The sequence below is a fragment of the Magallana gigas genome, chromosome 9 (assembly GCF_963853765.1).
Source record: "Magallana gigas chromosome 9, xbMagGiga1.1, whole genome shotgun sequence".
Lineage (NCBI taxonomy): Eukaryota > Metazoa > Mollusca > Bivalvia > Ostreida > Ostreidae > Magallana > Magallana gigas.
Genome location: NC_088861.1, coordinates 7,616,789 through 7,637,755, shown reverse-complemented (window position 1 = coordinate 7,637,755; position 20,967 = coordinate 7,616,789). Strand labels below are relative to the sequence as shown.

At 33.0% G+C, this 20,967-nt stretch overlaps 1 protein-coding gene across 8 annotated transcripts in view; it reads right to left on the bottom strand.

Annotated features, from left to right (window-relative positions):
- Positions 1-796: 796 nt before the first annotated feature.
- LOC105349101 (glutamate carboxypeptidase 2) overlaps positions 797-20,967 on the bottom strand; it is a 36,557-nt gene continuing 16,386 nt past the window's right edge. For 5 of the 8 annotated variants that reach the window (XM_034477383.2, XM_011458777.4, XM_066070573.1 and 2 more), the window contains 19 exons: positions 15,950-16,153; positions 14,187-14,252; positions 13,720-13,876; positions 13,473-13,604; positions 12,688-12,813; positions 11,365-11,539; positions 9,919-10,009; positions 9,120-9,209; positions 8,147-8,232; positions 7,727-7,846; positions 7,171-7,253; positions 6,719-6,850; positions 6,305-6,390; positions 5,435-5,528; positions 4,439-4,569; positions 3,888-4,012; positions 3,517-3,598; positions 2,863-2,967; positions 797-2,472 (listed from right to left, as the gene is read on the bottom strand). In XM_034477383.2, coding sequence (XP_034333274.2) covers positions 2,283-2,472; positions 2,863-2,967; positions 3,517-3,598; positions 3,888-4,012; positions 4,439-4,569; positions 5,435-5,528; positions 6,305-6,390; positions 6,719-6,850; positions 7,171-7,253; positions 7,727-7,846; positions 8,147-8,232; positions 9,120-9,209; positions 9,919-10,009; positions 11,365-11,539; positions 12,688-12,813; positions 13,473-13,604; positions 13,720-13,876; positions 14,187-14,252; positions 15,950-16,153 — 2,275 coding nt within the window. In that variant the 3' untranslated portion in view covers positions 797-2,282. Of the gene's footprint in view, positions 2,473-2,862; positions 2,968-3,516; positions 3,599-3,887; positions 4,013-4,438; positions 4,570-5,434; positions 5,529-6,304; positions 6,391-6,718; positions 6,851-7,170; positions 7,254-7,726; positions 7,847-8,146; positions 8,233-9,119; positions 9,210-9,918; positions 10,010-11,364; positions 11,540-12,687; positions 12,814-13,472; positions 13,605-13,719; positions 13,877-14,186; positions 14,253-15,949; positions 16,154-17,465; positions 17,576-18,302; positions 18,423-19,432; positions 19,615-20,967 lie in introns of those variants that run through there. The other 3 variants (XM_034477384.2, XM_066070575.1, XM_034477387.2) reach the window with 3 other exon arrangements.

Genomic DNA, 20,967 nt, shown 5'->3' with positions numbered 1-20,967 from the left:
TCCATAGTATCTAGTGTGTGATAGTATCTAATGTGTGTTACATTTACGTTAGTTTAAAACCGTGCATTTTTTTAAATTGAATATTAATATTTTACCATGTACAATGTAAACATGAAAAATGACCTGAGCCTTTTTCTAAATATCAAAGACATGCGAGCTCTGTATCTCGCTTAAACTTGACGACTGACACTTAAATATTGGTTTAATACTAGAATTACCCAATAAAGTATTGTTTTTATTGAAAATGGAAAAGTAAACTTTTGAATATTTTCAGCCTACATATAGGTCGTGTCTCTTTAAGCTGTCCATTAATACTTAATCACTTGGCATTATGCGATAAACTTCTTTAGGAATTGATGGTTGCATGTCTGCAGATTAAGAATACTAAGGTTTCATTATTATTCATAGGATTTAATACTTCTAAGTTTCAATTCACATAAGCAAGATCATTTTGACTATTTTGGATTAAATCCTTGTTGTTTGCATATTGCTTGTATGAACTAAAGTTAAAGTTTAAACGAGCCATTGAATCTAAACTTTAAACAAGAAAGTGGGGGGGGGGGGCAAATATAATACAAATGCTGAATCACTAGTAATTTTTAAATCGATCTGTGCATGTACCCTTTTAATGAGGTCATGAATTGGTATGAATTGTTGTAACTTTCTGATATTGACTCTCCCTATATAAATATCACTTGTACAGCAACAACGAAAAGTTTTCTTGAACATGAATTTGATTTTATTCCCCGATAACATGAGACAGGTGCATCACAAAGAGGAATGTACAAAAAAAATGCAAAATATATCATAATTTATTAAATAACTCCCACACAATTTCAATCATAATTTTTCATTTTAACGCACTTGACACATTCATATCTACATAAATATCTTCCTTTTTTCACAGCAACATTGAAAAAGCACAAAATTTTAATAACACAATGACATCAAAATAAGTATAATATTCTAAATAAAACATGTACTCGTATTGTCACTGCTATAGAATGCACTATTTTGTCATTGTTAACTTTTTATCCTATACAAATACAACCATTATCCCTCTTTGATTTTGATAGAAGAACAAAACAAAAAACAAAAACATATAGCTACGAGCATTTCTATTCCTTACTAAACACATTTCTTTATTTTCTTAACTGCAAGTACAATCAATTGTAACACTGAAGAAGATTTTTAATAAATACTTCTTTCAGATGTATATCAACAAAATATTGTTTAATAAAGAGCCCAGGCCCGGGGCCATAAAACTTAGACGAGCTCACATCTGATCTCGGTCGCACTTTTTCACGATATTTCCCTTTGTAAAAGTGAGACTGGTATCAAAAGTAAGCTCGTCTAAGTTTTATGGCCCCGGGGCCAGATGTTCGGTGAGTAACACCGTTAGAACTAAGTCCATATCGCATTTTCTGTATTTAGAGTGATCTCCTCTTTGGAGGCAAGACGAAATCAATCCGACATTTACAGTGTATGGCACAAATAATATTTGTGTTTATGACATTATATGAAATATCGAAAAGGTAACTGGATATAAATGTACTTTTAATACATGCATTTTCGCCATAAGTAAGCATACTGTTAAGTCCTTATTTAACGCAAGTACTTAATTCTGTAATTCTGTTGTTTTGTATCAAATTGCCAGAATACAAAATGATTTGTACCATAATTTTATTTAATTCATAACTCTCCTAAAATAATAAAACAAATTTTCAAAATCCGCTAGAGGTGCTTCTAGCGAAAACACATGTAGGTGAATATCAATTACTTGTGTTTAATTAGGAATTAACAATAATCGACACTTCCTGGACCCTAAACATAAATGACATATGCCTTATAAAAATGAAGAAGCTGATATGGTACAATTGTGATTATAAATTAACGCCTACTTATCATGCATGGTTTTTATTTGTTTTTAAAACGTCCTTCATCAACATAATTGATATAAACTTGAGGAGTTAAGATAAAAAAAAAACGATCATAACAAAGAACATACGCTTTTTTTTACATGTACATTTATGCTTTCAAAAACTTAGGATATGTTGTTTGAATTGTATTTGAAATTAACTATGCTTAACAAAAACACATTAATTCCACTTGCTCTTGTACACATCTATATATAAAGAGGTATGTTGATTGTAATCAAAAGGCTTTAAATACAAGAAATACAAAATTTAATAAATAATTGATAAGTCAATAAAAAATAAATTCTAGATTTGAACATAATTATGCTATAAAATTGAGAATAAATTATGAAAGAATTTTTAACTTCATAATCCTACTTCTTTTAACGTGTTTGCTGCGGACTGTATAATAAAAGTAGCGATGGATACCTGCTGCTTTAAAACTTCCCACTTTGACGTGGCATTCTGATTTTCGATCTCGTTCATAGTGTCAACAATGCCCGGGAAACTATTATCGGAGTAAGAGTCGTAAAGACTGGGAGCAAACATCACGTGTCTAAAAAAAAAGAGTGAAAAAAATTGAAACGAAAAAAAAACGGCAAAAAACGTTGTCTAAATGAAATTAACTTTTAATTGCTATTACTTTGTGCATTTTCTGACGAACATAAATACTGGTACTCATAACAAAGTTTTGAGATTCATTTAAAACTTTGAGATTATAATTGAAATAGCTTTAAAAGTCCTTGAGTATTTCTGTCAATTTTTCCATATGCAAAACCAGTGACTGTAGCAGAATGGTACCAAAATAGTTGATTAAGTGCTTTACATTTCACCCAGTCCTTTGTACCATATTCTTTTAATGGTTTCCAATGAATAAACACTTAAGGTACCCCCGTATATCAGCTGAATATATACTAGAACCATTGTTAAACTTAATTGTACTCACTTGTACATTGGTCGGCCTGGAAGTCCCTCACAGTCAATGAAAGCTCGCTCGAACTGTATCAACTTATCGTTTATCATCCTGTTCTGTAGGACGTTTGCTGCCGAGCTAAAAACATAATATCAACAATAAACTTTTATTTGGAGTCTAGTATAATAAACTCTGATTGAAGTCAAACATTTACGTTGCAGACAACATCTATGTTACCTTGTCTATTTCAGACAACATCTATGTTACCTTGTCTATTTCAGACAATTATTTACGTTGCCATGTCTATTTCAGACAAACATTTACGTTACCTTGTCTATTTTAGACAACATGTATGTTACCTTGTCTATTACAGACAAACATTTACGTTACCTTGTCTATTTCAGACAAACATTGTCCATTTCAGACAAACATTTACGTTACCTTGTCTATTTCAGACAAACATTGTCTATTTTAGACAAACATGTATGTTACCTTGTCTATTTCAGACAAACATTGTCTATTTCAGACAAACATTTACGTTACCTTGTCTATTTCAGACAAACATGTATGTTACCTTGTCTATTTCAGACAAACATTGTCTATTTCAGACAAACATTTACGTTTCCTTGTCTATTTCAGACAAACATGTATGTTACCTTGTCTATTTCAGACAAACATTTACATTACCTTGTCGCGTGCAAACTCTGCACTTTTTGATGAAAATTTTCTGCTTCCGTTGTTAGATTCTGCGCCGCAGACTCAAGCGCACCTGTAAAATGAAATTACTTATTATCTGCATTTTTTAATCAACGATTTGAAAACTAGCTCTGCAATACATTCATTGAAAAAAAATATAAGTTATTAAATAAATGCAAAAAATTGCTGTTGATGTCAAAGCAATGATTTCAAGACTGAACTTTTCTTTTACCTATTTAATAACTATTTCAAGTAAATAAAGCTCTCAACGACAATTTTTATCATTCGAATGGTAAAATGGAAAGAAAAAAAAGGAACTTGCTGGCATTACTACTGCACAATATCCAAAACACATTGTTTACCTATGTTCACATTTTGCTTGGTCCATTTTGCACCGAACTCCGTCTTCAAGTTTCCTATGAATTTATTAATTGCTGTTGCATATCTTCTGACATCAAATTTGAGAACTTTTTCGTTTGCAATATTCCTACAAAAACAATTGAGTCAATCAAACAAGCCTATAGAAGGATGGTGATTCCTCTGAGCTCAATCTGTAAACATACTGTTTACCCCTAATTATACTACATTGCCAAGCTTTTGTTATTTGCCACTGTATTTACGCAATTATCTTAGTTATGATATTAAACCCACTTGTATAACCTTTAATCTTTTATTTGAGTCTGTAACTCTCTGTAACTAACATTATCTTTCATCTGTCTTCACAATTCTTGGATTAAAAGAGTAGAAAAAATTCAAAATCAACATTTTAAAAATAACAACTTTCATTAGTGTATTAAGTGTTTAAACAAAAAGTTTAAGACTGTTAGAGACTGGTATACAAAAGGAAAGTTTCCAAAAAACAAAAGAAGGAATAAAATTCCAGTCGTTTAGTTCTGCAGGAAAGGTAGCTTACCAAGCCAGTACTCCCCATAACTTGGCCATTGTTGCTGTATATGAGTAGCCGGGGTCTATGAAATTTTCGTACAGGTAAACAGTCTCATACGCGGAGTGATACACTGGGTACGACAAAATGTCCCATTTGTTCTGCAATCAAGAACAGCAGGTATAGGAGTAAGTTCACATCAATTTATTGCAAGAACAACAAAAAAATTACAGGAATAACTTTATAACCATTTGTAACAAACATAGTAAATATGAATCACTCATTTAATTGGACATTTTAAAGTATAGACTATTAATACTTCATTCAGATGTAATTTTTTAAATTTATTTCAAATTTGCTTTAAATTTGGAATCATCTTCATGCATGTATTTGTCAAGCTTTCAATGATAAATATGTATATTAAAACTTGTTCAACTTTATTCAGATGTATTTTTTTTAATTTATTTAAAATTCGCTTTAAATTTGGAATCATCTTCATACATGTATGTGTCAAGCTTTCAGTGATAAAAATGTATATTAAAACTTGTTCAATGTAGACCTCTAAAATCAAGGAATCACGTGTCCCTAAATACAGCGGTTTCATTAATTAATATTCGTGGGTGTTAATTTTGGTGTATTCAATGTAAATCACAGTTTCAAGGATACGTAAATTCGTGGCCAATGATTATATCAATCCAAAATGTTAGGTAGAAATTGCACTTTAATGAAAATTTATTTTCGTGGAACATCTTAACAACGAAATCCACAAAAATTGGTATTCAATGAATATTGATTAAACCACAGTAGTATCTTGAGATACTATTTGCATTAAAGAAAACTTTTCTGGACCGGGACACTCATTTATATCTAGATATCAAGGATTAAAGGAACTTTTGGACTAATATCGCAATAATACCATGATAATTTTGCGGAAAAAAATTTAAAAGTTCTGTTACATTGTACACTATACTCATATTAATTTTGTAAATGACAAATTAAGGTTTTGAGTAAAACAGAAGCACTTACTTCGTCGTACGTGAACCACATGTCTATAGAGGGTACACCGGCTCTCTGGTAAAACGTGGCCATATCACTGCCGGACCCCAGGGAGTAATACACACTGAAATGTATTTCATCATCTATAATAAAACTAATTACTCTGTGAAACACTTGTAGGTTTTTTGTACATTTTTTTGGAGTTGAATACCTCGTAAGTTGTCAGAACTTATGCCTAAACCTTTTTGTATTTTTTGAAATACGATACAATATGTTCAAATCAAATCAAATTATAAAAATAGTTTTGTACAACAGCATTACTCAAAGCAAAATTATTATATCAATACCACTTATTAAATAAATTTAATATTAAGAAAATCATATATCACGAAAACAGCTGAAGGGCCTTCTTATAACTATTAGAAGTTTAAAATCAGTTTATCTAAAAAAAATATATATATAAACGAAGCAGAATCAGTCCTGGATGACTTCGAGTAAAAAATTCAACATACTATTAATTTAGCGAAGACGCAATGAAACGCTGTTGTTCAGGGGACGCAAACACAACATGCTTACAGCATTCGTTTCAAAGCAACGAGAGAAACGAGAAAGAAAGGGGGAGAGAAACATTTGGTCAGTAAATGTTTAATGTGTAAATTGCAAACCAATTCAGATGCAAATTAATTCAGATGCATTAAATTATCTCATATTTAATAGAATGGTTTGTTGGTCTACCAATTAAACCTGTATAGTGGTCTATCACAGAAAAATATTTCAAAAATTTATGGAGAAGGCTTACATAGGCATTGCCTGCTGCCTAATCCATTTATGTAAATGTATATTTGCATAATAAAATATGGTCAAATCAAATCAAATCAAAAATATTTCAATTGTTTTTACCTCGGTTCAAGGTCGTTCGAATTATCTCTGGTTTTCCAAGCATCGTAAAGCGTCTTATCTGAGCTGCTTGTGTCGGGATTGGGAACCTTAAATTTTTATTTTAAAAATTACATGCTGAAAACCCAATACAACATTCATGTATTTATAGTTTAACAAATGTCTAATTTTGAAAACTTTCAATGACATTTAATAAGGCACGCTAGAAATTTTTCTAACTGACACTAAGAAAAGGAATTGTACACATGCATTTGATTTCAAATACCTTAATCTTTAATGCTAAAACAATAACGTTTGTTGACACCTTAAAAAATCGCCTATTTCAAATCTCAAAACAGACAACGAAAGGGCAAATTGGAAATTCAAAGCAACGAGGATAATAGTTGAAGGTTGGAAAACAGCAATAATTTATCTTACTTGTTTTGTGGCCTGATACAGAGAATCCTGTAGAAGAGGGGATGTCCCTGCAAACAGCACATAGTTGTAGTCTACCGCATAGTCTACATTAAGGTAGGCCACGGCCCGCTCATACAGCACCTTCATGTACTCCTACAACACACATTAATTATCATTTATTAATTGGTCGTAAGTCCTTTTTGTAAAACGCAGCCCAGGCTCACAAATCGCTATTGTTGTGAAAAAAAGTTGCATGATTTTTTTTTCCAACTGGTTCTAGACTCGTGAAGATTTCAATTTGTATGTAACGCATGATAACTTCCAAGAGTTATTTTTTAAAAAACATATCAAAAAATTAAATGTTTATTTTCATTTTTTTAAACCAATGACTGTATTTTGTATTATTATATATTTTCATCTGTCTGAAATGCAACATGAGATTGACGCTTGAATTGTTATAAAAAAGAAAGTACCTCGACCCACTCAGTAGAACCGATCAAGCCATGCTCCTCGGCTCCCCAGGCACAGAAAACTATCGTACGGTCGGGGCGGGTTCCTGATTAACAGAAAGATAAAATCCCAACACTCCAGAGAATAATTGTAATATTCAAAGTGGAACTTGTTCGCAAAAAAATCCCTCCAAGTTTCGACCTTATGATATATATATTTTTTTCAATTAACGTTGCGGCTTGAATTCAACATCGGTCAAAATTAAGTTTAAGATTTACAAAATATCTTTTTTGATCTAATTTGCTAGGAATAAGTAAAATTTTTAAGTGAAAATGACTTCACATGACACCAAAATTGCGTTAAATAATACAGAACTGTATTAGAGGGATATATCTACAATAGACATGGTATTTTTTACGTGTGATTTTCAGACGAAATTTTATCTCACAACTGATTTGGACTCGTCTCTCTTTTCAGAGGGACACGGTGCAAGTACCTTAAAGTTTGGCGCCTAATGATCTAGTGATGATACAATAAAATGAATATAACGGTACCTCAAGAATACAACAGATAGCTTACCGGATTTTAGCATTTCTCCGAAAACCCTGATAAGTTCTGTCAGGACCGCTGTACCAGAGAGAGGGTCAATGGCGCCAAATACCCAGGCGTCGTGGTGGTTGCCAAGGAGAATATACCGGTCTGTTTAGGGAGGAAAGAAATTTTGTAAGAAGGATTATGAAAATATTACAGAAGACAAACTATAATTATTCGCGCGGACTTTATTTCGCGATTGACAACAGATAATGTTTTTTCGCTGCTACAAGTATTAATGAAATGGAGTCTATGTTTAAAATTTCAAATAAACTTTGAATTAAAAGATCGGTTTACGAGGAGAAATATTCACTATTACATAAACGAAGTTCTCGCGAATATCATCAATATGGAACATATTATTAATCAATTTCATAAATTAAAGAAACTTTCTAAATGCTAGTTCACCTGGTTCCGTTTTGCCTTTGATGTAGCCTATCACATTTTCGACAGTTCTCTTCTCTTCAAAGTTGTTCACTTCTAGTCTTATCTTTCTAAAAAAAAAACCAAAAAAAAAAACGGAAGCTCCGCATTAATTCATGACATTATTTTCTTATTTACTCAAAGCTTGAGTCACTTTCATTTAGATAAATAATTTGAAAGAAATTTCCACATCTATCTCGAAAAAATATCTAATGCTTTTCTTTCTTTTAATTGTGTAATGAAATTGCTCTAACTAATTCATGCTCAAAGAAAGAGAAAAAAAATATGACCTGAAAATCCTCGACAAACTTCTTAGGGTTAATCGTTTTAATAACCTTGTAATTGTTTTAAATGATTTAACTTAGAAAATAGTTTTGCCTACTTTCTAATATCTTTTTTTATGCTCATGATACTTAATCTAATTACACTGATGTGATAAGGAATACTAACTGCTTCAACGGAGTGATTGAATATTGTTGGTGTATAGAAATAAACCACATGTATTAAAAAAGAGTTCATTATTTTAATTTACGAAAAAAAATCCTAAGGAAATACAACCATGCGATACAAATCAATATTTCAATACATGTACTTAACCTGAAGATTTTTTTTTCAAGAAAGTGCCTCATTGGGTTTAAAGATGTACATTTCTCTTGCATTTAGAGCCGTTTTAATCAAGACCATGAGCTTTGGGCGAACCTGTCTTTTTCACTGTTGATCATTCAGTTAACAACAAATGGAAATCAACTACAGTTTTCTTCCTTTTGGCTATGTCAATGTAATTAGTGCGTTAGCTGTGCCTATGTCATCAGTTCATGAGTCATCGGTGCATATTTTCTATCAGGTAATGCAAGTGTTTTGTTGCTAGAACTACATGTACAATATGATGCTAGGTAAACTTCACAGTCTTGTTGAAATGTCTTTAAAATAGATCTATCCTGATAGGAGATCGACTTACAGAGAGGAGTTTCGGAAGCCTGGTCCTATTCTGTAGGTGATAGGTAACGCCCCTCTCCATTCCAATGGCGCCTCTTCTCCACCCATCTCGCTTTATTTTAAAAAATAAAAAAACATTATGATCATTGTTACACAATAAAACACATGGATAACATCAAGTTATTGATCGAGATTAAATTTTGAGGGGGGTGGGGGTCGGGGGGGGGGGGGGGGGGGGGGGGGCAGAAGAGGGACCTGTATTAAATCCGCAAATACCACCTTAATTATACTATATAAACAACTTAAAATTTGTATTAAAAATTGTATCATATTTTATCTGAAAAGTCTTAATCAGTATTATTTCATTTAATACGGAGACCTAGTTTGGAATTTGGCTTTTATAAAGAAGAGAATAACACAGATCGGAACAATAAATCATAATAAATAACATATAAATGAATTTATTAAGAAAAATTAACTTTTAAAATCCTATATAATTAGTTACATGGTTTGTAGTTGATCAATATGGTTTTAAAGTGGTCAGTGAAATCCGTTAATGTATGCAGCAAAGGCCATTATAATACAGAAACTTATTATTGAATACGTAAAACTGATTTTCAGTAAATCATGTAAAAATCTACAGCTCGCATTCACTCTGTTTTATAAAAGAAAATGATTATAATTATTAGTCATGCTTTCATCTTGAAGTCTTGAGAAATGCAGCGATTTTTTAAAAACAATTTTGACGAATTTCTCATAAGTTAAGGCTGATAATATTAGTTTGTATAGTTAACATACATGTATATACAGATTACTGATACCTTAAAAAGTGTTGGGCGTCGCCATAACTAATGGGCTGAGCAGGAATCTTTATTCCGGAGACATCGGACTGTTTTACTCTGTATGCGTAGTCTTAAAACATAAGTGCAGTAATTAATAAATACAAGTAAAATGTGCATCTTTTCACAAAAAGTTCTGACAATTTTACGATAGACTTCGTTAGAATCTCGGAGAGATGTCGTGTGGGAATTCGAAAAAAAAGATAAACTTATACCATATTCTAAAATTTATGATAAAGACATAGAAATTTCCCTTTCAGTGGCAAAATGGAAATGTGATGGTTTTAGTAACAATATACTATTAACCAATTTGATTAATATCAGCTGTTGCGCTAGAACTCAAAAACAGCTGATCTTAATCAGATTGCAATATAACCCTTTCAGGAAGCAACAGTGAGACAGGGTTGGCATTAATTAAGCCGCCCCCCTCCCCCTTTTTTGACAGTGTTTAAAACATAAAACGGAAATTATTGGGAGACCACTTGCATATAAATCAAATGAAAAACACGACGAAGTAACACCCCTCTTTGTCAAGATGTTTGAGAAGGCATCTGTTCGCATACGCTAGAACTCGACAACACCTGATTTTCATCGGATCATAGCAATATATTAACCCTTCCAGGTAGCAAAAGAGATCGAGGCGGCCCAAAGCACCCCCATCTTTATGACAGTGTTGAAAGTAAAACGGAAATTATATGGAGACATCAAATATATAAATCATATTAAGATACACGTGCATGTGCAGTAACGCTCTTTTTTGTCAAGATGTTTGAGACCTAGGTTTCTTCCATCGCCCCCCCCCCCCCCCCCCCAAAAAAAAAATTCCCTTTCGAAAACGATGATACGTTCCCGCCTTTGAATTATAATACAAAATGCCTGTTCAGTAATTTCTAAGCTACTATGAAAATTGGATAAATAGTTGCATCAAAAAAATTTTGAAGTTATATATTTATGTACCCGTGTAACCGTTTCCAAAGCAACAGATTTTTCAATCAGTTTATAATGAGATCCTCGATCCGCTCCTTGTTTCGCTACACGTACGAGTAGCGATAATAGAAAAACAAGGAGCGGATTGAGGATCTGATTTTAATCAGATTGCAGATTTTTCGGCTAATTATTTTTCTTCTATAAATGGAAAACTTGATACCCCTTCCCATCAAACAATTTAAGTAGAACCTTTAAGTTTTTATTTTTACTTAGCTTTAACACCCCCTTTCGATCATTTACTTGTGGTTGGATAGTTTACATGTGGATGGATAATTCACGAATGACAGGATAATTAATTAACTATGCCTGGATAATTTGCCTAAGGAAGGATAAATTACTTGCGGCTGGGTAATTTACCTAAGGATTGAAGTTTACTTTTGGCCGGATAGTGGACTGGTTAATATTACGTGGACGGGTATTTTTAGTAATCGGAAAATTTACCTGTGGCTGGGTAGAGAGGAGTGAGGGGGTCTCCGTCACCCCCCACCGTTCCTCTCTGTAGCCCCGAGGGTGGCATCCACCAAGAGTCTGGGTAGGTCGAGTTTCCTCTGTTGAAATCCGATGGGTCGGTGTACATAATAATCCCTGACGCGTTAAACCGCTGTGCATTCTTCACCTTGAGAAAAAAATAATTAAAAAACAAATACATATTGAAAAACCAAATTTGATTTTTTCTTAAATCTTATTTATTTTATCAAATAAATGTGATTTGGATGTTTTTCCTCCTTTTTTCAAGATTGCATTTTTTTCTAAAATTAAATATTTAAAAATGTCTACAGTGCATGCATGTTTATTTGGCATATTTTCCGATTTAATTTTTCAAAATTAAACTTCTCGTTTTTTAAATTAAAAAACAAATCCCAATATAAAAGTGTAATGCAAGTTTGACCAACCCTTGATCTATTCATTTTCATTTCTACTTGTCTCTTTGATGCAATATGTAATCTTATGTATTAAAAAATCAGTTCCCATGTTTGACTTTTTTTCATAACCCATAGTTCTGTGAGAATTTTTGCGATGGCATCAAGTAGCTATCATTTCTCTCTAAAGGGTCGTTAAAATCCACCAGAAAGCAATTTAAAAAGTCGTTGAGTAATACTATACTTAATCCAAATACCATTATATCTTGCATGCATACATGCACGTGAAATATATTAATTAAATGCAATGCCCTAATATTAAAAATATCAGTGCATAACTCTCAATTGCGGTTTATGTCCTCCTAATTCATGCAAAATGCCTGGTTTTAAAAAAGGTGTAACGTCAAGCTATAGTAAAATTAATGCTTCCTCTTCCGCGAGACTCTAGATGCACTTATTACATAAGTAGTCCCACTCTGTTATTTAATCCCTCCTCTACTCCCCTCCCCGTAGAGTACACGCAAAAATCTAGGGATCCCTCATTTAATTCCCCTCCTTCATTTCAACTTCAGCGGTCACCAAAAACTTATCGCCAAATGAACGCAATCGTAACTTCTCGGGTGTTTCCGACACGCATAAAAGAACTCTCCGAGCTCTGTCGAAAACGTCTAGAGAAGTTGCGATTGCCAATTGCCAATGAATTACAACTAACACCACTTGAGAACGTGAAACTACCATGTCAACAACTTCCGGTATTTCTCCAAAAACGTTATCATTGTATCTACTTCAAGTCTTTTTTTATAAAGTTCAAACTATAAGAACCCATTGACACATCCTTCTGTATATTTACTTCCGTTGTTTCAACCTCTTTCTGAAACTAGCAAAAGGCATGCGTAAGACGTACCTTGTCACCCCTAAAGATCTTGCCGTATCGAGCAATTAAGGTCTTCCCCTTCAGATCAATGGACATGTTCTGGGTGAGGTACAAGAAATCTTCTATCCTACCATAGTTGACATACACCAAATCGCCCTTTGAAGGAAAAAAACATTATATTTTCATTTTCCAGTTTTTTTTGTCTGTCACAACACAAATAATATACATGTAGCCACGAATCGATTTTGCGTAACTTATAGCCCAATAAAGTTCATCAGTGACGCGAATAATGTACTGTAGGGGCGCAAGTGGGGTTTGCATTATTATATGAAATGAAAATAAGGTAAAATTGTCAATAATTTAATGTTTAGTTAAACAACAGCTGAAAATTAAATAACCAAAATATAAGTTATGAAACATTATTTGAATATTATGAGGTGATCAAATACGGTCGGTCGTGATCAATTATCCCATAAAGCCCTTTGGACTTTATTGGATTTGATCAGCATTGAGCTTATTTGATCACCTCACGATACTCAAAGAATGATTCCTTGTTCCTTAATTTGATAAATGTGCCAAAAAAAATAATAGATTGGGACAATGCAAAAAACAACATGTAAACTTAATTAAAAATGCATTAAAAATTGTTAATTTTTAAGATATAGACTCAATACATGTATTTATCTTTCTGGAAAAAAAATGGTAAATATTATTTCAAAGAGTGAAACCCCAAATCGGAACATCGCTCGGTCTTTTCCGTCAAGTCGAGTTGACGGAAAAGGCCGAGCGATGTTCCGATTGTGAAACCCCCTTACCTCGCTGATTCCTGCCGCAGCGTAGGCATTGAACGGTGGAATGATTTCAGAGTTATTACTGAGACTGTCCAAAGCAGGTTCAAATAAAGCAGACTGGAAAATCAACTGTCCTGATGACGTCAAAAGTTGAACCTGAAACAACGACAATTAATAGAATGTTTATGAAAATGAACTTTATAAATTTAATTTCTGTTTAGCTTCAGGCTGCCTCATGGGAGAACTAAAGAGCAGGCTTTCAGATGCATACCCGGTTTGGATTCGTTCTGTTGGGGTACGACATCAATACGTCATAAGGAGTGACCCTGACCTCATCGATACCGGATGACCTCCATGCTTCCTGTAATATCTGCACCAACTCGTATCCGCCCGGGGTTCCGGACATGCGCGGACGACTTGTATATTTCCTATTAGGACAAGTTATTTTTAAAATCAATAAAACTCTTGGTTTCTTAATTTAATCATCATAATGCGTAAATTTGAAATATTCTTAAACAGTTTTTATAAATATTAAGGTTAACAGGGAAAAAAAACTTTCCTTACAAAATGTAATATATACACTCTCTTTGGTACAGACAGAATTTTTGTCAATAAATAAGATTATAATTTGTTAAAACAATTTTTTCAAAGCTTTTTAAATATATATTTAATTTTGGACATGAAATGACAAAGACTTGAATTAAAAACACGCGATTCATTCTAAGGAACTGCCTTTACCATAAGTTTTGTTTGATGTTATCCTTGTTGATACTACTGAGGATGGTATCTATAGGATGAGGAGATCTGAAACAGAGAGAAAAACGATCTTTATCTATTTTGTTTAAAGAAGCTGCAATCTCTTGGACTAGCACAAGTTATAAAGATGAAAGACAGTATAATGCCGATATATCTTTTGGAGATCCGCATACATACAACGCCTACTATCATAAACTTTGCTAGTGTTGAGGTCAGGATGACATGTTATCAAAGGTTTGCTTCGGGTTAACTTTAATTTATCAACAGAATATAAATCTGTACATATCCTTCAAGTTTCTGAATCTTTCGGGGTTTTTTTAATCATTTATCAAAGTTGTTAACTGAGTGATCCCTGATGTTTCCGGAACAACCAGGGAAAGACAAATGTTTTTATCGGCTACCTAGTCGGCTGAAGAGTCGAAGCTGTATTAAACGGTTCACTGTGTATTCTTTTTAGCGTTGTTGGCCGTAAACGGCGTCCGATAAATCAAGTACATCGCCAAATGTGAAATATATAAGTAGGTACATGTAAATAGGTACATTCAGAAATGCGCTAAATCAAATCCAATCTAACTTGTTGAAAAATCATATTCCGCCAAATATCGTACACGCCAAATATTTACAGTACATACATGTACAGTATAAAGACGAAAACTAGGTGAAAAACCCATTCCAAAATACCACACACAGATGATAAAAATGATTTAGAATCTGATATTATTTTATTACATGTCTATAAATCATGAGATAGTTAAAGTGCTGCACGATTTAAATCAAAATAGATCAAATAGGTTTTGTTTTTAGATATTTTAAAAGACTTCATTGAATGCCCGAGAAAAAAAGTATAATTTATAGTAAGTTAACTATTAGTCGAATATTTCAGACCGCCTGTGCCAATGCGTTTTTACCTCCAAGATTGGGGAAAAAAAATATTATTTCATCATTTTTATGTTGCTCTTTAATTAAATATAAATGGTTCAGTAAAAGAGGGTCTTTGGTCTTTGAATGTTTAGAATTGGCATTATTACAATTCTATTAGGTTACCTACAAAATCAAACCGTGCATTTCAGAAAAAAATGTAAAATTGATTGCACATCATGCCTCTAAAATTGAGTTCACTGAAAATTCGATACACATCGTTTACAATTAGATTTTATGCATTCCGTGGTAGGTTGTTTTTTTTAATTCAATCCATACACGTAAAAAAAATGCTGAATCAGCAATGTGGAAATTCAGGCCTTGCTAGCGTATGAATATATACTAAATATATGCCATTGGATCAAAATATTTTAAAATATTATTAGGTAAAACTTATATTTAAAACAATATAATCTTATTTTTTTTAAAAAGTGCCGGTTACTAGTTCTGTTGTTTGGAAAAAAAATTCCCAAAAAATGCTAATCGTACATCTACAACATTTTATATACTAAAACGCTTGTTCCCACAAACTTGCATCAATGCAATACAAGGAAAGGGGGAAATTGCAAGTTGGAAAAAGATTAAAGTCCTCGCAACACAGATTTATAGAAAATATGAAGATTTGATATTAAGCTATAGTTATACTAAAATAAATTTCAAGGTGACAACACGCCTCAACTGAACAATATTTCCCGTATCTTTCCATAGAGATCTTCTTCTCAAGGAGTTAAATATTGTCTAAAAATTGGCCAAAACTATTTAGCCTTCTTAAACTTGGTGATTTTTAACTTTGTTTGACAACAAGTCAAGTAAAGGCGTTTAAATACCTGGGGGGTTTTGTCGCCGTCTCCTGGGCGGTGTCGCCTGCCTGTGGAATGTTGGAGTTGGAATTGTTCCTGCCGACTGCATAGCCTATCCCGATTCCCACCCCCATGAATAGAAGGGAACACACGAAGACCACCGCGTACTGACTCCTGCCCCATCCTGCTTTCTTGTACACATCCTCATTGTCAATGGTCATGTTAGAGAACCTTAATAACAAAGGGCGTACTTTATCAAATCTTTAAACTCAACGTACTAGAGTGACAAAAAAAAACCTATTCATGTACAACGATCTGCATATATAGTTATCTATTTGGGTCATCGTTTTAGAAAAAATATTGATACAGTGATATACACACATACATATATATATATATATATATATATATATATATATATATATATATATATATATATATATATATATATATATATATATATATATATATATATATATATATATATATATATAATCAGTTTCCTTTTGATGATATAATGTTCGACAGACGTGTTTACAGCAATGTATAATATGTATGTAACACTCTCGTATTTTATAGCTTGCTTTGATTTTGAAATACACATGTAGTCAAAATTAAGGTCACATGTTGAAAAAATTGCATAACGAAAATTTGTCAAATCGATCAAAAATTCCAGCGTTGCTTGTTGTAATGTATTTGTAAGTGCATTTTAATACGATTGTCTCAAAGTTGCTTGCACTTTTATTGCAAGTTGTTCCTACGCAATATAAAATAATCGACGTCATTGTTTGAGCCGTATAATGAAGAAAACATTCTTTTCTTTTCTTTTTTTTAAAAAGGAGGCTTTATTTATCTAAGAATTGTGTTGATGTAAATAAAGTTATGAAAATCTGGCGACATTTCGGAAGGAAAGAGCGTACGCATATATGAGGGGATATGCGGATTGGTGCCAACCGGATTAATGTTAGGAACTTCCTCAAATGTATACTGAAGATAGTAATCGAACGATGACTGCCTCGTTCGAGTGTCCCATGGGAAGAGCAGGAGTAATGAAAACCCACAGTGACACTCAACTCTGTACAACAATGTCAAGTACATGTACTATGCAATTTTTATCAATCAATATAGTAGTGTTCTTAGACTTATCGAATTTTTATTTTTTGACAATATGAGGCCTAAATATGAAATGAATAATTAATTAAAAACAAAATAAAATGCACCAGTATAAGACATCCACTTGCAGTTTCTTAGCGGATCTAGTTTGTGCATTTTTGACAATCAACAATGTTAATATACGAGATAAAATGATGCCTATAGGCTAACCTAAAAAAGGAAATGATACACACTAATAACAAATAAAACAAAAACAACTTCTACGTTAACTGATTAATCCCTAGAATATTTTTTTAAGTTTTACAAAAATAATTCATTACGATTTTTCTTTCTGACGTCATGATAATTATCGTAATCATTCAACTTTATCATCTCTAAAAAAAAAAATCAATTTTAAAACCGTGCATTTTGAGGATAATCAAATTCTTACCAAACGTTTGTCATTAGTTTTCAACTTATAATCCAACTCGTGAAAACACTGCGCATGCAACTGAAGTCATGTAGAGCTGTGCTTAAAGACTAAATTCGGGGGTACCGGAGTAATGCCGGCACCGAGGTCATTCGGTACTTACTAGGTAGTAATTAACCAATCAAAGAACAGGGAAGCCGAATCAAACGACCTCCTATCGCAACGAACGTACCAAAAATAAATGGCATGCGCGGATCTAAAAAGTTTCCCATGTGGATTCTGGAGGATAATTTTGTTTACCAGGTGGTCCCAATATTTATTATTTTATTTTTATTTTTTTGGTAATTTACTATACGAGTTTTTTATGTTAGAATTTTCCTAGGGGAGGGGGTGTCCGGAACAATCTGACCCCCCTTCCCCCTCTTTGGTCCGCGTGTAAATATAGATTCGGAAAAAATCTTTTATAAAGACGTGCATGTCAGTGTCATTATGTAGGTTCTATGGGTAAAACTGAAAGGATTTTTTTAGTTAATGGCAGTTTCCAGATTCTAAGTAGTAGCAGCAACGTTTGACCTAATGAACCATGAAAAGCGTTATCATAAAGATCTGGTAGCAGTGATGTTATCTATAATTTATTTGTTCTTCGCAAGAGAAATTTTTTTCGGAAAATTGCTCTGATAAAATAAATAAAATGATAAACAAACCTCTATAAACAACTGAAATGCAAGGTTTTTTTGTTAGCTTTCGTAGTTGCTTTTAAGTTAAAAAAATATCCATTATAATGACAACCTGATGTTGTTCAAAAATAAATTTCTAATAAAATTTGAAGTTAAAGGATAGGACCTGTTAAAACTTTACTTTTGCCTTTGTCGTCAAATCGCAGGGAACACTTCCTGGAAGTACTAGCTACAGTTACCAATACGATTTGCTCAGACAGTTTTACACATTCATTCAGTAAGTCAAAATATATATTTTTTCCGTTTTGTTTGGAAATTGGTGATGTCCTATCCCTTATTTCCTTTAGGATCGGCTATCATTTTTCTTTTCTTTGAATCTAATTCAATTTAAGAAATAACGCTTAGTAAGTACACTGGGAAAAAACCAAGTTGAATTGACTCAGAATTCTTGAAAAGATATTGACTCAACAAAGATTTGAGTATATATTATGACCTATTTAAGCTGTTTTGTATATTTTTGTTCATGGCTGTGGTTTCAGGAAATGATAGGAAATTAGCTCTTGGTCGTCAGTGAAAATGGTTTAAAATAATATGTATAAGGTTTTTACAAAGGCTATAGAGGAAGATATATGTTGAATCATTCGGAATGCCAGCCCGTTAGAAGAAAAACATGTACCTCTTGATATTTATTTTTCTCGCAATAAATTAAACCCCAAATATCCCAAATTAATAATACACTGTGGTACTAAACTATAATTTTTTCATGTGGTAGTGATATATTTTTATAACAGTGAAAATGTATAATGCAAAGGAGCTGTGTTTGGAATATACAACTGAAAATTTTCATTTGACCCTTTTTTTAAAATTTATTTTGCATATTTCTTTTGATAATCAAATATAAACCTTTGTTACTGATTCTGTTAAGGTACTTCACTACACCGATACTTATTCTTTTTAAGACACTACGTCACAAGATGGCGATTGAAATGTTTTGTTAAACTGTTTGTATCAATCGATTCAGTTGTATATCGTAATAGCTCAGTGGTTAAAGTATTCGGCCAGTAAACCGCAGGTCATGAGTTCGAATCCGCCTGAGGCTTTTGTTCATGTTTACTGAATGTTGAAAATATCATTTTTATCTAAAATTGCACATTTTTTTTCGCCTATTTGACACTTATACCTCTTATCCATCATGCTATCTATCATAATCAAGTAATTTTCAGGTGATTTGAGAAACTATTTCAAGGTGTAGTGAGCCACCTTATATACAACTCAATTTTTTTTTCACATAAGTTGTCTTAGAACGCTTACCAGTAGGTAGTATTCCTTAAATTATGGTCCATAAGAAAACCTATCCGACGTCAGTTAATAAATAAAAGATCATATGGTCTGTATCATTATCGGCAGCATGATAGCCAATCAGGTCACGCAGCCCTCCCGGGTGTTTAGTGAAATGAACAATAGGTGAGCTCATTTTACTGCAGGCATCCTTATCGCTTTTGTTTCAATGGATTTGTGTTTAGCATGATAACAGGAAGGAGGGTTTTACGCACAAGAAAACCACCAATCGAGTCATCGCTACGTTAAAAAAAAGGGGGGGGGGGGCGCTAAGCCCCCATCCCCCAGCCAACACCCCCCCCCCCCCAACCCCGACGTCTGTGAAAGAAATTCACCAATCACTATTTTACTAAAAACTAAACAAAATCCCAAAAGCAAATACAGCGTACAATGCGACCTGAATTTGGATTCTAGATTCCCATGTTTTCTATGTTATTGTTTAGTAGGAGTGCAAAACAATTAAAGGTGGAATAACACATCATCACAAAATGACTGACCGCTGATCGAAATTGTTAAAAGAATTTATGGACTGAAACATGTAACATACTCCATAGCCGAGTGGATAACGTGTCGAACTAGTGATCCGTACATACCGAGTTCGAATCTCGCAGGGGCTTTTATTGTTACTTACTGGAATAATTATTTTAGATATTCAATTTTTTATCTCCAAACTGCAAATTTTTCGCTTGTTTTGATATTTGTACAATTTATTTATCATTATATCTTTCATTATCAAAAAAATTCCTGTCAATTTGAGTGACTTAATATTCCACTTTAAATAAATTCTTGTCGTTAGCTTACAACAGGTGATGCCTATACGATGATTTTTTAATGTAGTTTTACGGTCCAATGCCGTGACCCACCAATTACTTCAAAGCGCTAACAAAATTTTGCGTGAAGTGGCTCAGTGAGTAAAAAACATTTTTCATAACACTGTTCTTGAACTTTGGTTAACTCTTGATCTGCGGGGGTGATGCCATTAAAACGCCCTAAGGCGGTCGTTCACTGTCTTTCAAAAGCAAAATTGCATGAAATTTGAAATTTAAATATAATTTGAAGCGAAAAACAAGCAACGAGAAAAGAAATACTTTCTTAGCTGTTGACACTGGACAAAGTTAACGGATTTTAAAAAGGAAAACAAAATACTTGTTGAAGCCTTGTTTATATTCACCCTAAGGGACGGTACCTTTGTATTAACAAAAAATGTCAACCACTCCCCAAGCTTCGTCATATCTGTTTATAAATTGAATTATATTTCTAAAGAAACTTGAAATTTCTGGCGTTTAACCCAGTTTTTCAAGTCCTACTGAATATTATTTCACAAACTTGTTTTACACCATCCATACATGTACATCAAATTCAAAAGAGTGATTGTCATCTATCAGTTTCATGTGTAATATGTAAACATAAACACATTCCGATAGAAGATTTGACCCTCTCTCTCTCTCTCTCTCTCTCTCTCTCTCTCTCTCTCTCTCTCTCTCTCTCTCTCTCTCTCTCTCTCTCTA